General features: G+C 39.0%; 1 protein-coding gene across 5 annotated transcripts in view; it reads left to right on the top strand.

Annotated features, from left to right (window-relative positions):
- Positions 1–15,980, top strand: part of HPS1 (HPS1 biogenesis of lysosomal organelles complex 3 subunit 1) — a 363,492-nt gene that overhangs the window by 336,675 nt on the left and 10,837 nt on the right. For all 5 annotated transcript variants that reach the window (XM_053692561.1, XM_053692560.1, XM_053692559.1 and 2 more), the window contains 4 exons: positions 4,521–4,652; positions 7,780–7,845; positions 9,458–9,602; positions 9,998–10,111. In XM_053692561.1, coding sequence (XP_053548536.1) covers positions 4,521–4,652; positions 7,780–7,845; positions 9,458–9,602; positions 9,998–10,111 — 457 coding nt within the window. The remainder of the gene's footprint in view (positions 1–4,520; positions 4,653–7,779; positions 7,846–9,457; positions 9,603–9,997; positions 10,112–15,980) is intronic.

The following is a 15,980-nucleotide window of genomic DNA, read 5'->3' as shown; positions in this document are numbered from 1 at the left end:
GACAACTTCCTTTTTATTCATACAAATGTGTATAAAATGTCAAGATTTGTAATATATTTTATTCGCTTTGGTATCTGAAGAAACGACCCTTGGCGGTTGAGAAACGCGTTATAATAAAGCCTATTTTAAATTCTTTTAAACTTTGGAAGTTGTGCACCTTTTTTATGGAACAAACCCAATTGAGCAATATACTATAGTTGCTGAACCTAGAAACGCCTACAGCACAATTCCCTGTCCCCAGGAGAAAGCCCCGGGAGGAATCGTATCTGACAGTGTACTAGCCACTGACTAAAGTGCTAGCAGGCGATTTAGTACTGGTCACAGCACAGTACCACAGCCTCCGGTAAGCGCATTACCACTCTGCTTGTTGTATTATCCCTTTTGAAACAATATTACGCTATGTGGCGCCCTCTCCATCTCTTTTTCTAAACAGAATGCTGCATGCACCCTAGCTGGACACACCTAAAACACTAGCCCTCTATAACTTTGTAAATAATACATTTGCAGCTGTATAGAAGAGTCCCATCTCTAACTGTGGATTTGGGGAAGGGCTCTTTTTGTATTTATTTGCATCTATGTTGTAATTTCATGTGACACTCCAATTACTTGGTCTATCTGGTTTGAGCATTATTTACCACTTTAAATTTGTACATTGATGAATTATTTCCCACATTATAAGAAGTAGCAGAACTTAAAATGTTTGCTCCCACCAAATACATGCTTTATCACTCCTGGAAGAGTTTTGCTTGAGTCCTGCCCCAGACCCCGGCCGTTAGACCCAGAAAGGGAACCCACATCACAACCAGATTCTATCATCCCAACAACCGCTGTATTAAAAGTCAGCTCCCAGGGGCTTCCACACACCCCAGTAAGCCCCCTTCCGAAATTAAAAATGCAATAAGGTACATTCAATCAGTTGTACGGGCATTATGACAATTGCGTTACAGTGTTGGGTTTTGCAAACCTCAGAATCGATTAGTTGAAGCTGGAAATGGTGTGCGTGGCATGTCTAGTCAGAAAAGTCCAGGTGAAGTTATCACCCTTATTATTTACCATCAATTGTACGTTACGTGCACATCATTTATGCTCACATGTTACCTATTAGGCTAAGCAGGCAGAGTTCAGTCTTTATCCCTCTCCGGTTTTTATCATTTCCCTCATGTTTTTGTGGGAGATGTGAGTACAAGCAATTGTCCCTAAGGGAGCCGTAAGAGTTGTGTCCTCTTTGTGATTGCGTTTTAGCCCAGAAATTAAGTGCAGATGCGCCACGGCTCTGCTGCAAGGATCGTGTTGGTCGGGTTGTTTCAGAAGTGAGTGCCAGAAGTGAATAGCACTGACCACATAGCTGGTGTATGGTATCTTGTGTTTTGTCATGTCTCTCTTCAGATCAAAAGGAGCCAGAAGTTGATGGGTAGGATCGCCAACTTTAGGGAACTGAATATCTGATCTGTCGGCAGTTGAAGGTGGCTTCCATATTTTGTGAGAGCTTATTGCCAAATGCGAACCAAAAGCTCTAATATCCTTCCATTCTTGGATATATTCTGAAGTGTTATATATTATGTTGTTCAGTAAGCCATTAGGATTGTCAGAGTCGAGGCGTTTGATGTTACTGCCTGTGATGGTGTCATTTTACCGGAGCGTTCCAGCATGTCAGGCCGCAAGGCCAATTTCGCAGCATCCTCCGGATAGTGCTGTATCGGTGAGGTCTTTACCTTTGCGGGTATGATTTTATCCATAAGTAAGAGGAGTTATTGTTCAGATGGAGTTCTATCAATTAGGGATTGGAATAAAGCCTCTATCTTGGCAAAACGATGGTCCAACCTATCTAACATGTCGTCGCCCCACGTGTTTGTGGTTATCATCGCCATTGTTTATAGCTGTGCGGATGGTTATTGCAAAGTTTGTAGGTATTTGTAGACTTGTTGAGGACCAATATTCTGGTGTGTATGTTGTTATCACCGCCAGCTATGGCTAAATACCCCGGGCGGACCGGGGGGGAACGCTGCCTGTAATGCTTCCGCCGTTACAGGCCTCAGTCGTCTGATTCCAGCTCTGGGATCACTGGTACAGCGAATTTGATAAAGCTTTTGGGAGTGAGGTATTGTGGATACAATATGAATCGCAAAGTTGAAAAATGCTGTAGATTTAAGGCTGTAATCTGCAGATTACTGCTTATTCCTCCAGAGCTCCAGGAAGATGCGGCCGCTCAGGACCGCTACTTGGACACGCACCCCTCATTATTTATTTTATCCACTTTTCCTGTTATTCCGTTCTGAAATTGTGTGCTTTTCAGTTCTTATTAGAAATTGAAGTGCAGAACACTGTTATATCCCAGAAAAGGTAACCTAAGTTACAACATGGCAGCTCCCATTTGTTATAGCTACTAAAACTTTATACTTATTTTGCCAATATTCCAACAGCTAATGAAACTTTAAAAATGAATCTACGTGTAATTAGCAGACTAATCTTTTCTATCTAGCATTTATTTAGTGTTAATGTCCCTTTAAAGACAAACATCTATAGAAATGTACACACTTAATAATCGTAAAGAAGGTCACATACCTTTAAATGCTCAGAAAGGAAGGTTGTGTCCTCTTTTAGGTTTCTCTGGAAATCTCTTCAGATTTGCATAATTAACAAATTCACAATAAAACGACAATGTAAAATCACTTATTCTGGAATTCAAATGAGAAGTAGATTTTTTTTTTCTCTGTCAAATTTTAAAATCTGTTTTATTTTCCTTCTCCTGTGACAGCCATCAGCCAATCACAAAACGCATAGAATGTTTATTCTTGCACATGCTCAGTAGGAGCTGGGGCCTCAGAAAGTGTAAATATTAAAAGATTGTGCACATTTTGTTAATGGAAGTGAATTGGAAAGTTGTTTAAAACTGCTGCTCTATCTAAATCATGAAAGTTTTACTTTAATGTGTTCCTTTAAAGTGAATGTACATTTTGGTATAACTAGCTTCCCTTGTCTTGTATTACTTGAGAGGATATGTTCTCCCCCCCCCCCTCTCCCTTATATGTATCTCAGAAGGAAGTCTAGGACACCACCTATACCTTGTTTTACATCATAACTGCGGAGAACTGATGTTCAGTTTTTGAATCTTTGAGAAGTACAAGTTCGAAAATTGATTTTTTTATGAAAATGTGTTTTATTTTCATTTTGTTTGAAAACGTTATATGCAAACTTTGATGTAAATGCACTTTATAATAAAAAATAATTAGCTTTAATAAAAAAATATAACTTTAATAAAAAATATTTAAACATAAAGTGAATGTACATTTTATTAAAAACAGGGGCACTTTCATTTATGAAAGTTTACATTGCAGTGGTTTTGTTAAAATACCTTTTTCTTCTTCCAAGTCAGACCAGCGACCCCCCGCCCACTTCTCATGCTACACAGCAATGACGAAACCGACTTCCTCCAATTACGGTGTGGCCTCAGGAACTGTTTGCTCTGGGGGGATAGCCATGATTGGAGGAAGCCAGATTCATCATTGCTGACATAAGTACATAAGTACAGAGGATCTGCGTGCGGGGGATCGCTGGTCCGGCTTGGAAGAAGAAAAAGGTAAGTATTTAAAAAAACGCTGCAATGTAAACTTTCATGAATGAAAGTGCCCCTATTTTTAATAGTATTTTTAAAAACCGGGCACTCATTTATGAAAATTTACATTCACTTTACATTCCTCTGTGTGTGTTTAATTCCTGGCATTGGGAATCTGTACTTTTTTTTGTGTATTAACCTGAACTGTAAAGTTTAGGCTATTTTTTTGATCTGCCCAGTATGTCAGCCCTATTGTTGGAATCCGTACCTTTTTATGTATTAGCCTGAACTATACGGTTTAGGCATTGTCCTGATCTGCACGGAATTTCAGCGTCATATAATTTTCAGGCTGAATTCATTTATATTTTGACATCTCAAGTGGTATATATATAACCCTTTATCCAAACTGCTTGGGACCGGAAAAGGTTTGGTTTTCAGAATAGTTTTGTATTTTTGCATCTGTAAAATGGGACAGTTTGGAGAGGGGATGGAACCAAGTGTAAACAACCTACTTTACACGTCATTATACAGCATAAATAAAGTCATTTACATTATTTTTAATACGTCTGTATAGATAGCACCCTCAGGAAGGTAGTACAGTACTATAATCAGAAAGGTAATAGCTGTTGTTTTAAATAAATATAGACTATTATTTGGATTTTAGAATAGAAAAATCAAACCAAAGACACAGGCAGAGAAGATTGTGACTTACTGGGAGGGAAGAAAGTAATATTTGATAGCTTTATTTAAAAATGTTGGAATTCTGGATTTGGGGATTTTAAAAAACTGAATCAGTTTAAACAATGTGTGATACAAGTGGAGTATATTGTAAATATGTATGCATTATCCTCTTTAATTGGTTATAACAACTATTTAATCTATGTGCAGCTGTATATAGATGCCCCAAACTGACATTTGCAGCTACGTTTTGTACCTGATTTAACAGTATTGCATATCTTGTCCCAAGACTTATTCAGGCTTGCGGAAACATGAAACGCCAACTGTGCTCTGTGTATCGTCAGTTATTTCTTGCAACACCAATAAGTGGAACACATACCCTGTCCTTAAATTTGCAGACGTATGCCAGAGACCTTGTTCAGTAAGTATGGTGCAAAAATATCCGAACCATCAGCACATATACTAAGTAATGCATCACTTCTGATATAGGTGGAATTATTTATAAATGTTTCAAATTAAACTGTAATATGTTAACACAAAGACAGATTTGGGTGTTTGTTTAAAGGTACATTCCAGCCACAGTTGGAATCCACATAGATGCATTTACGTTTTGAATAGAAGCATTTTTGTAATATACTTATATATATTTAGTTAAATATACTTCAAAGAAAAGCTATAACTGTTTCAAAAGTGTGTTGAAGTATGCACCGTGCACCAGCATTTTAAACACTGCACTTGCTCAGAGAGACTAAGGTGCTTGTACCATCTGGTAATGACTCAATTTGTTAATTGCTGATATGATATAAGCCCCACTGGTGCTCTGAGCAGCTGCAGTAACAATATCTAGCTAATCCCCCCCCAACTGTCCCGATTTTCCCAGGACAGTCACGATTTTAGGGGTCTGTCCCGGGTTGCTTGCCATCAGTCCCGCATTAACCCATGCATTTTTAAATTATTTTGGGCCGATACTCAGAAGCAGCTGACTTTTTCTCTCCCAGGCTTAGATACCTGTTAGATTCCCTGTGGAAAAGGAATTGTGTGTGGGTTAAGCAGGGGAAGAAGGCTGTGTACCCAGTCTGACCTCAGGTAATGGTGACCTCTAACCTCTGGTAGTAATGATGTCTAACCCCTGGTGATAATACTAGCTTGCCTTCAGTTTTATACGATGAGCAGTGCTAACACCAGGGTAACTAACGGTGGCAGCCTCAGACTGCCGGCTATTGTGCTTGCCAACCCCAGGACCCCATACAGTTAATTACAGATACCCATATAGGATGGTAGTATATGTGTGTGTATCTGTGTATCTGCATGTATAAGTGTAAACTATGTAGTGTGTGTGTATATCTGTATGTATAAGTGTGTGTGTGTATCCGTATGTATAAGTGTATGCTATGTAGTGTATCTGCATGTATAAGTGTATGCTATGTAGTGTGTGTGTATCTGCATGTATTACAGCTATGTAGTTTGTGTGTATGTATCTGCATGTATAAGTGTAAGCTATGTAGTGTGTGTATCTGCATGTATAAGTGTAAGCTATGTAGTGTGTGTGTGTCTGCGTGTATAGGTGTATGATATGTAGTGTCTGTGTGTGTGTTTCTGTGTGTATAAGTGTATGCTGTGTAGTTTGTGTGTGTATCTTCCTGTATAAGTGTATGCTATGAAGTGCGTGTGTATCTGCATGTGTAAGTGTATGCTATGTAGTGTGTGTGTATCTGCATGTATAAGTGTATGCTATGTAGTGTGTGTGTATCTGCCTGTATAATTGTATGCTATGAAGTGCGTGTGTATCTGCATGTGTAAGTGTATGCTATGTAGTGTTTGTATATCTGCATGTATAAGTGTATGCTATGTAGTGTTTGTGTATCTGCATGTATAAGTGTATGCTATGTAATGTGTGTGTGTATCTGTATGTGTAAGTGTATGCTATGTAGTGTGTGTGTATGTATGCATGTATAAGTGTATGCTATGTAACGTGTGTGTGTGTATCTGCATCTGCATGTGTAAGTGTAAGCTATGTAATGTATGTGTATCTGCATGTATACGTGTAAGCTATGTAGTGTGTGTATCTGCATGTATAAGTGTAAGCTATGTAGTGTGTGTATCTGCATGTGTAAGTGTATGCTATGTAGTGTGTGTGTATCTGCATGTATAAGTGTAAGCTATGTAGTGTGTGTGTATCTGCATGTGTAAGTGTATGCTATGTAGTGTGTGTATCTGCATGTATAAGTGTAAACTATGTAGTGTGTGTATCTGCATGTGTAAGTGTATGCTATGTAGTGTGTGTGTATCTGCATGTATAAGTGTAAGCTATGTAGTGTGTGTGTATCTGCATGTGTAAGTGTATGCTATGTAGTGTGTGTGTATCTGCATGTATAAGTGTAAGCTATGTAGTGTGTGTATCTGCATGTGTAAGTGTATGCTATGTAATGTGTAAGTGTATGCTATGTAGTGTGTGTGTATGTATGCATGTGTAAGTGTAAGCTATGTAGTGTGTGTATCTGCATGTGTAAGTGTATGCTATGTAGTGTGTGTTTATCTGCATGTATAAGTGTAAGCTATGTAGTGTGTGTATCTGCATGTGTAAGTGTATGCTATGTAATGTGTAAGTGTATGCTATGTAGTGTGTGTGTATGTATGCATGTGTAAGTGTAAGCTATGTAGTGTGTGTATCTGCATGTGTAAGTGTATGCTATGTAGTGTGTGTTTATCTGCATGTATAAGTGTAAGCTATGTAGTGTGTGTATCTGCATGTGTAAGTGTATGCTATGTAATGTGTAAGTGTATGCTATGTAATGTGTAAGTGTATGCTATGTAGTGTGTGTATGTGTGTGTATCTGCATGTGTAAGTGTATGCTATGTAGTGTGTTTGTATCTGCATGTATAAGTGTAAGCTATGTAGTGTGTGTATCTGCATGTGTAAGTGTATGCTATGTAGTGTATGTTTCTTTGTATTTGAGTGTGTGTACATGTATATGTGTAGCTTGTGTTACTGTACATTTTTGCTGACTTTAAAGGCCAGAATCTAGAATATTTATGGGGAATGCAGAGAGCATTTTTAAAGAATCTATTATTAAATGCCCAATTATGATAAAAATATTTAGCAAAGGCTAATTAAATACAGAGCTCACATAGCTATACAAGTAGGTTGAGCTTGTGTTTGATTTGCTGCATAAGAGTATTAAAATATATGACTTTATTTAGAATTATATTTATATTTAGTCTTATGATTTTTTTAAGCCCCATCCCTGCTCCTGCCCACCACATATCACACTTTTGCTGCGGGGGGTGTCACTCTTTTGAAATTTGAAATGTTGGGAGGTATAAGCTATGCTTCACATGCACATGCAGAGGAAAAACAATGTTTTTTGTTGTTTTCAAACAATTTACAATGGGTTTGAATTTTAAGTTTTGTGACTACCCATGAACATGCCCTTTGATTTTGATTGATGAAAATGTTGACCGTACACTGGTCACCAAAGTATACAAATGATTAAGTGTTTTAGTAGAAAGTTGTTTAGATTTATATTTCTATGTTCGGTTCTTTTCAGGAAGAAGTTGGATGACTGGAAAGACTTTTTATTAGTGAAGAGCAAAAGAAACATTACAATTGTTACATATCCTTTCATTTGGCGTTCTGTAACCAGCCATGAAATTTCCATCATCTATTTGAAGTATTTTTTTATATATATATATATAACAATGGTGAACTGAGGTTTAGAAATCACACTTAATACCCTGAGGCACAAATGCTTATTTTCAGCGTTAAAACAGATTTTCTGCATATTTCTCCATTCTAGCATCATTAATGAACTTGGTGTCATTGGTGAACCTTTTACTCAGCTGAAAAAAATGCTCATTTAACAGTGCATATTTCCTCTCAAATATCACAGTTTAGATACAATAAAAAAATAAAATAATGTAAAATGCACTCAAAAATTGTCCTCTCTTTTCTCCAATTTATATCAATACCTGCACATTTTGGTCTGTGAGCCCAACCTAAACACTAAAACAAAAGCCAGAAAAAAAGAAGAGAACTGAGTCCTTGCTTCCAGTATAAATTGATTGGTTTATTAGTTGTAGAACATACAGTTGAGTGGTACGCTCACTTAAAACTGATGCGTTTAGCGCATGCACTCATGCCCTTACTCAGAGATAAACACTAAAACAAAAGGAGGCTACTTGTGGCTGCCAGATGATCTTTATAACTATGGTGATCACTTAAACATTTTAAGGACATGGAACTTTGTATTTCAATGGTTGGACACCCATCTTTTAAATAAGGCATTGCATGTTATATTTCTATGCTGAGTGGGGTGTTGAAAACTTCTTTTACATCACCAGACCCTTCCAAAGTTGAATCAATGCTGTGAAGTATCTGTCATTGTTATGGCGTCAGTCACTTGGCAGCGGGACTGACACAGGATTAGTTATTTGAAAGAGGATTACCTCTTTCAAATACGGAATTTCCATCCCTTTATGATTATGTCCGTATAGATATGGTTCTATGAGGTCATCCGTGTTTCTGTGGTGATCACCTAATGGCCTTAAATACATGTGACCCTCTCATTTGAAAGAGGTTTCATTTGGCTCAGTTTGTTGGTTAGATAGCAGTGCTAGACTCCCTTTTAGACCCAGAGCACCCTAAATGTCCCCTTGTTTGGAAACGTGAACCTCACGAATTACATAATGACCCTGTTTTGTTTTTTTATGTGAACAGATAGGAGCTCCAAAAAAGTCCCCTAATCAAAGATCTCCCTGGTGCCTAGAAGGCAGATGATAAACATTATCGATTAAATGTTAAATGAAAGTCCCCTAGAGATCATATAGGAGAAGATATAGGCTCGATTAGAAGCCCTCTTTCTTAGCCAGTAGTACTTATTGTAATGATGTAATCAGTTGAGAAGGCAGAGGAAATATAAGGATAATGAGAGTTCTCATTAAAGGCACATGATATTCAAAATTTTAACTTTAATGATCCAGAAAAAGCATACAATACAAATTACAAAAAAGCTACAGTTTACACCAGTTTTATTAATTAATTAATCCTTTGTTTAATAACATAATTGTTATACTTTTTACAAACAATGTTGCATCATATTTTCCAAGACACACTCATGCTTTTGAGTTTACCTTTGCAGTATTGTAGCTTTGACTAGTTGTTTAATAATGTGATTATGACTATTTTATTACATATTGTAAAATATTCTTCTTAACCTGAGACTTCACGTATTTGGAAGAATTCCCAGGCCTGGTACATTTTATATACGTTGATCGCACAGTTGGACAAATGGTGGCTCCCTCTTTGCACACTGATGAGAATATCCCTACTGAGCTAGGAAGTGGCTTGTTAGCACATTTCATAAAAAACAAGGTACTGAATTCTACAGCATAACATTTAGTGATCAAAATTAAAAGATGAGTCTGCAGTCCTAGAAGAAAATAATTTAACAAAGAGTTACAGAACAGATTCCAATAGTTCAACAGCTTGAAACTGTGCCAGACGTGAAAGCCATTTATAGTAAATTACAAAGCCTGGGAAGGAAGACAAGTCAAATATGTTTTGTATTCAGCTCTGTAAAAGTCTGTTTTAAATTATTTTTGTTCTCTGATAATTATTGATATATGCTGTATGTAGTTATTTATTAAAGGGACATGCATTCCAAAATGTTCCTTTCATGTTCACATCATAGAGTATGCCATTAAAATATGTTTTTGTCAATTTTCTTTTTACTGGATATTTATTTGTGTATTTATTTTGTCTTTAAGATTTGGTCCTTTATTGGTCTTTCTCGTCGGTACCTTCAGAAAGGATACACAACACTGACTGTTCGCGATGGTGACTATTATTGCTGCTACTTCCTGTGGTTTGAGAATGAAGCGGTGAGTAAGACTTTATTTAATAACCTTTCACAAGAATCTGTTGCTGAATATTAATAGCATACATACTAGAACAAGAAGTCCTGGAGGAAAATGATATGGCTGGCTTAATATTAGAGACGTTGGGTCACTCTTCGTGATCTTAGGCCTGAATCATATTGTCTCCATAAGAGAGGTTCTTTCTCTACCTCTAAGTTGTTTTTTATCTTCTCTTACAGGAGAACTCCGACACCTTTTTAGCGCAGATTTTTTTAAAATTATTTTCCTGGGTCCATTGTTAAAGGGATAGTCTAGTCAAAATTAAACTTTCATGATTCAGGCAGAGCATGCAATTTTAAGCAACTTTTTCTTTGTTCTCTTGGTATCTTTATTTGAAAAGGCAGGCATGTAAGCTTAGGGTCCAGCACATTTGTGGTACAGCTTGCTGATTAGTAACTACATTTAGACATCAATCCACAAGCGCTACCCAGGTGCTAAACCAAAAATGGGGTGGCTCCTTATACCCTGATTGCATAGGAAACTGCAGTTTCAAAAAGCTTCCTGTTTGTACTTAATACCCCTTTTAACCAATAAAAAAGGCTCTGCATGTAAAGGCAGTATAGCTGGGATGCAGCCTTGGAAAGCTATTATTATTATTAAATGTAGGAAATACATTTAAAAGAGAAAGAGAAGATTTTTTTACAAATATTTTTTTAAACAGATGTTCCTATACTGAGAAAAAAATTACTTTGTGTTTAAACTGACTTAATACTCGTATGCTAAATCACTTGAAACTGATGCAGTATAGCTGTAAAAAGCTGACCGGAAAGTATAACCTAAGCATCTCTATGTAAAAAAGGAAGATATTTCTCTTGTAAGGTGTATCCAGTCCACGGATCATCCATTACTTGTGGGATATTCTCATTCCCAACAGGAAGTTGCAAGAGGACACCCACAGCAGAGCTGTCTATATAGCTCCTCCCCTAACTGCCATATCCAGTCATTCTCTTGCAACTCTCAACAAACATGGAGGTAGTAATAGAGAAGTGGTGAAATGTAGCTGTTATTTTACTTCAATCAAAAGTTTATTATTTTTAAATGGTACCGGAGTTGTACTATTTTGTTCCAGGCAGAAAAATAGAAGAATCTGCCTGTGATTTCTATGATCTTAGCAGGTTGTAACTAAGATCCATTGCTGTTCTCACACATGACTGAAGAGAGAGATAACTTCAGCGGGGGAATGGCGTGCAGGTTATCCTGCTATGAGGTATGTGCAGTTAAGATTTTTCTTGAAGATGTGAATGCTAGAAAATGCTGCTGATACCAAATTTATGTAAGGTAAGCCTGAATACAGTGATTTAATAGCGACTGGTATCATGCTTATTTTCTGAGGTAATACTCTTTTATATTTGCAATATAAAACGTTTGCTGGCATGTTTAAACGTTTTTATATATGCTTTGGTGATAAAACTTTATTGGGGCCTAGTTTTTTCCACATGGCTGGTTTAAATTTGCCTAGAAACAGTTTCCTGAGGCTTTCCACTGTGTTACAAGGCCCACAGCAAGGCTGTGGCAGTTTGGTGTGACTGTTAAAAAACGTCTAGATAGTTTTTCTTTATCCGGTTTTTGAACTAAGGGGTTAATCATCCATTTGCAAGTGGGTGCAATGCTCTGTTAGCCTATTATACACACTGTAAAAATTTCGTTTGATTTACTGCCTTTTTTCACTGTTTTTCAAATTCTGACAAAATTTGTTTCTCTTAAAGGCACAGTACCGTTTATTATATTTGCTTGTTAACTTGATTTAAAGTGTTTTCCAAGCTTGCTAGTCTCATTGCTAGTCTGTATAAACATGTCTGACATAGAGGAAACTCTTTGTTCATTATGTTTAAAAGCCACTGTGGAGCCCCCTCTTAGAATGTGTACCAAATGTACTGATTTCACTTTAAGCAATAAAGATCATATTCTGTCTTTAAAAAATGTATCACCAGAGGAATCTGACGAGGGGGAAGTTATGCCGACTAACTCTCCCCACGTGTCAGATCCTTTGACTCCGGCTCAAGGGACTCACGCTCAAATGGCGCCAAGTACATCTAGGGCGCCTATAGCGTTTACTTTACAAGACATGGCGGCAGTCATGGATAATACACTGTCAGCGGTATTAGCCAGACTACCTGAATTTAGAGGAAAGCGAGATAGCTCTGGAGTTAGACGAAATACAGAGCATACTGACGCTTTAAGAGCTATGTCTGATAATGCCTCACAATATGCAGAAGCTGAAGAAGGAGAGCTTCTTTCTGTGGGTGATATTTCTGACTCAGGGAAGATAATGCAACCTGATTCTGATATTTCTACATTTAAATTTAAGCTTGAACACCTCCGCGTGTTACTCAGGGAGGTTTTAGCTGCTCTGAATGACTGTGATACAATTGCAGTGCCAGAGAAATTGTGTAGACTGGATAAATACTATTCAGTACCGGTGTGTACTGATGTTTTTCCAATACCTAAAAGGTTTACAGAAATTATTACTAAGGAATGGTATAGACCAGGTGTGCCGTTCTCTCCCCCTCCTATTTTTAGAAAAATGTTTCCAATAGACGCCACCACACAGGACTTATGGCAGACAGTTCCTAAGGTGGAGGGAGCAGTTTCTACTCTAGCAAAGCGTACTACTATCCCTGTCGAGGACAGTTGTGCTTTCTTAGATCCAATGGATAAAAAGTTAGAGGGTTACCTTAAGAAAATGTTTATTCAACAAGGTTTTATCCTACAGCCCCTTGCATGCATTGCTCCTGTCATTGCTGCTGCAGCGTTCTGGTTTGAGTCTCTGGAAGAGGCTCTACAGGTAGCGGCTCCATTGGATGACATACTTGACAAGCTTAGAGCACTTAAGCTAGCCAATTCTTTTGTTTCTGATGCCATTGTTCATTTGACTAAACTAACGACTAAGAATTCTGGTTTTGCTATCCAGGCGCGCAGAGCGCTATGGCTTAAAATCATGGTCAGCTGACGTTACTTCAAAGTCTAAGCTGCTTAACATTCCCTTCAAGGGGCAGACCCTATTTGGGCCTGGTTTGAAGGAGATTATTGCTGATATCACTGGAGGAAAAGGTCATGCCCTTCCTCAGGATAGGTCCAAATCAAGGGCCAAACAGTCTAATTTTCGTGCCTTTCGAAACTTCAAGGCAAGTGCGGCATCAACTTCCTCTAATGCAAAACAAGAGGGAACTTTTGCTCAGTCCAAGACGGTCTGGAGACCTAACCAGACCTGGAACAAGGGTAAGCAGGCCAAAAAGCCTACTGCTGCCTCTAAGACAGCATGAAGGAACGGCCCCCTATCTGATAACAGATCTAGTAGGGGGCAGACTTTCGCTCTTCGCCCAGGCGTGGGCAAGAGATGTTCAAGATCCCTGGGCGTTGGAAATTATATCCCAGGGATATCTTCTGGACTTCAAGGCTTCCCCCCAAAAAGGGAGATTTCACCTTTCACAATTATCTGCAAACCAGATAAAGAGAGAGGCATTCTTACACTGTGTACAAGACCTCCTAGTTATGGGAGTGATCCATCCAGTTCCAAAGAAGGAACAGGGACAGGGATTTTACTCAAATCTGTTTGTAGTTCCCAAAAAATAGGGAACCTTCAGACCAATTTTGGATCTAAAGATCTTAAACAAATTCCTCAGAGTTCCATCATTCAAGATGGAGACTATTCGTACCATCCTACCTATGATCCAGGAGGGTCAATACATGACTACAGTGGATTTAATGGATGCTTATCTTCACATTCCGATACACAAAGATCATCATCGGTTTCTCAGGTTTGCCTTCCTAGACAGGCATTACCAGTTTGTAGCTCTTCCCTTTGGGCTAGCTACAGCCCCAAGAATTTTTACGAAGGTTATGGGGTCGCTTCTGGCGGTCCTAAGGCCCCGGGGCATAGCAGTGGCCCCTTATTTAGACGACATCCTAATTCAGGCGTCAAACTTCTAAATTGCCAAGTCTCATATAGTGTTGGCATTTCTGAGGTTGCATGGGTGGAATGTGAACAAGGAAAAGAGTTCTCTATCCCCCCTTACAAGAGTTTCCTTCCTAGGGACTCTGATAGATTCTGTAGAAATGAAAATTTACCTGATGGAGTCCAGGTTATCAAAACTTCTAAATTCCTGCCGTGTTCTTTATTCCATTCCTCGCCCTTCGGTGGCTCAGTGCATGGAAGTAATCGGCTTAATGGTAGCGGCAATTGACATAGTGCCGTTTGCACGCCTACATCTCAGACAGCTGCAACTCTGCATGCTCAGTCAGTGGAATGGGGATTACACAGATTTGTCCCCTCTACTAAATCTGGTTCAAGAGACCAGGGATTCTCTTCTCTGGTGGCTATCTCGGGTCCATCTGTCCAAAGGTATGACCTTTCGCAGGCCAGATTGGACAATTGTGACGACAGATGCCAGCCTTCTAGGTTGGGGTGCAGTCTGGAACTGCCTGAAGGCTCAGGGATCGTGGACTCAGGATAAGTCACTCCTTCCAATAAACATTCTGGAACTAAGAGCGATATTCAATGATCTTCAGGCTTGGCCTCATTTAGCGACAATGAGGTTCATCAGATTTCAGTCAGACAACATCACGACTGTGGCTTACATCAACCATCAAGGGGGAACAAGGAGTTCCCTAGCGATGTTAGAAGTCTCAAAGATAATTCGCTGGGCAGAGATTCACTCTTGCCACCTATCAGCTATCCATATCCCAGGTGTAGAGAGCTGGGAGGCGGATTTTCTAAGTCGTCAGACTTTTCATCCGGGGGAGTGGGAACTCCATCCGGAGGTGTTTGCTCAATTGGTTCATCGTTGGGGAATACCAGAACTGGACCTCATGGCGTCTCGCCAGAACGCCAAGCTTCCTTGTTACGGATCCAGGTCCAGGGACCCCAAGGCAACGCTGATAGATGCTCTAGCAGCGCCTTGGCTTATGTGTTTCCACCGTTTCCTCTGCTCCCTCGTCTGATTGCCAAAATCAAGCAGGAGAGAGCATCGGTGATCTTGATAGCGCCTGCGTGGCCACGCAGGAATTGGTATGCAGATCTGGTGGACATGTCATCCTTTCCACCATGGACTCTGCCGCTGAGACAGGACCTTCTACTTCAGGGTCCTTTCAACCATCCAAATCTAATTTCTCTGAGGCTGACTGCCTGGAGATTGAACGCTTGATTTTATCAAAGCGTGGTTTCTCTGAGTCAGTCATTGATACCTTAATTCAGGCACGAAAGCCTGTCACCAAGAAAATCTATCATAAGATATGGCGGAAATATCTTTCTTGGTGTGAATCCAAGGGCTACTCATGGAGTAAAGTCAGGATTCCCAGGATATTATCTTTTCTCCAAGAAGGATTGGAGAAAGGATTGTCAGCTAGTTCCTTAAAGGGACATATTTCTGCGCTATCTATTCTTTTGCACAAGCGTCTGACGGATGTCCCAGACTTTCAGGCATTTTGTCAGGCTTTAGTTAGAATCAAGCCTGTGTTTAAACCTGTTGCTCCACCATGGAGTTTAAATTTGGTTCTTAAAGTTCTTCAGGGGGTTCCGTTTGAACCTCTTCATTCCATAGATATCAAACTTTTATCTTGGAAAGTTCTTTTTTTGGTAGCTATTTCCTCGGCTCGTAGAGTTTCCGAGTTATCTGCCTTACAATGTGATTCTCCTTATCTGATCTTCCATGCAGATAAGGTAGTTCTGCGTACCAAACCTGGGTTTTTACCTAAGGTGGTATCTAATAAGAATATCAATCAAGAGATTGTTGTTCCGTCTTTGTGTCCTAATCCTTCTTCAAAGAAGGAACGTCTATTACACAATCTGGACGTGGTTCGTGCTTTAAAGCTTTACTTACAAGCTACTAAAGAT

The sequence above is a fragment of the Bombina bombina genome, chromosome 9 (genome assembly GCF_027579735.1).
Source record: "Bombina bombina isolate aBomBom1 chromosome 9, aBomBom1.pri, whole genome shotgun sequence".
NCBI lineage: Eukaryota > Metazoa > Chordata > Amphibia > Anura > Bombinatoridae > Bombina > Bombina bombina.
The sequence above is the reverse complement of the archived record's forward strand: the minus strand, read 5'-3'. Positions and strand labels throughout refer to the sequence as shown.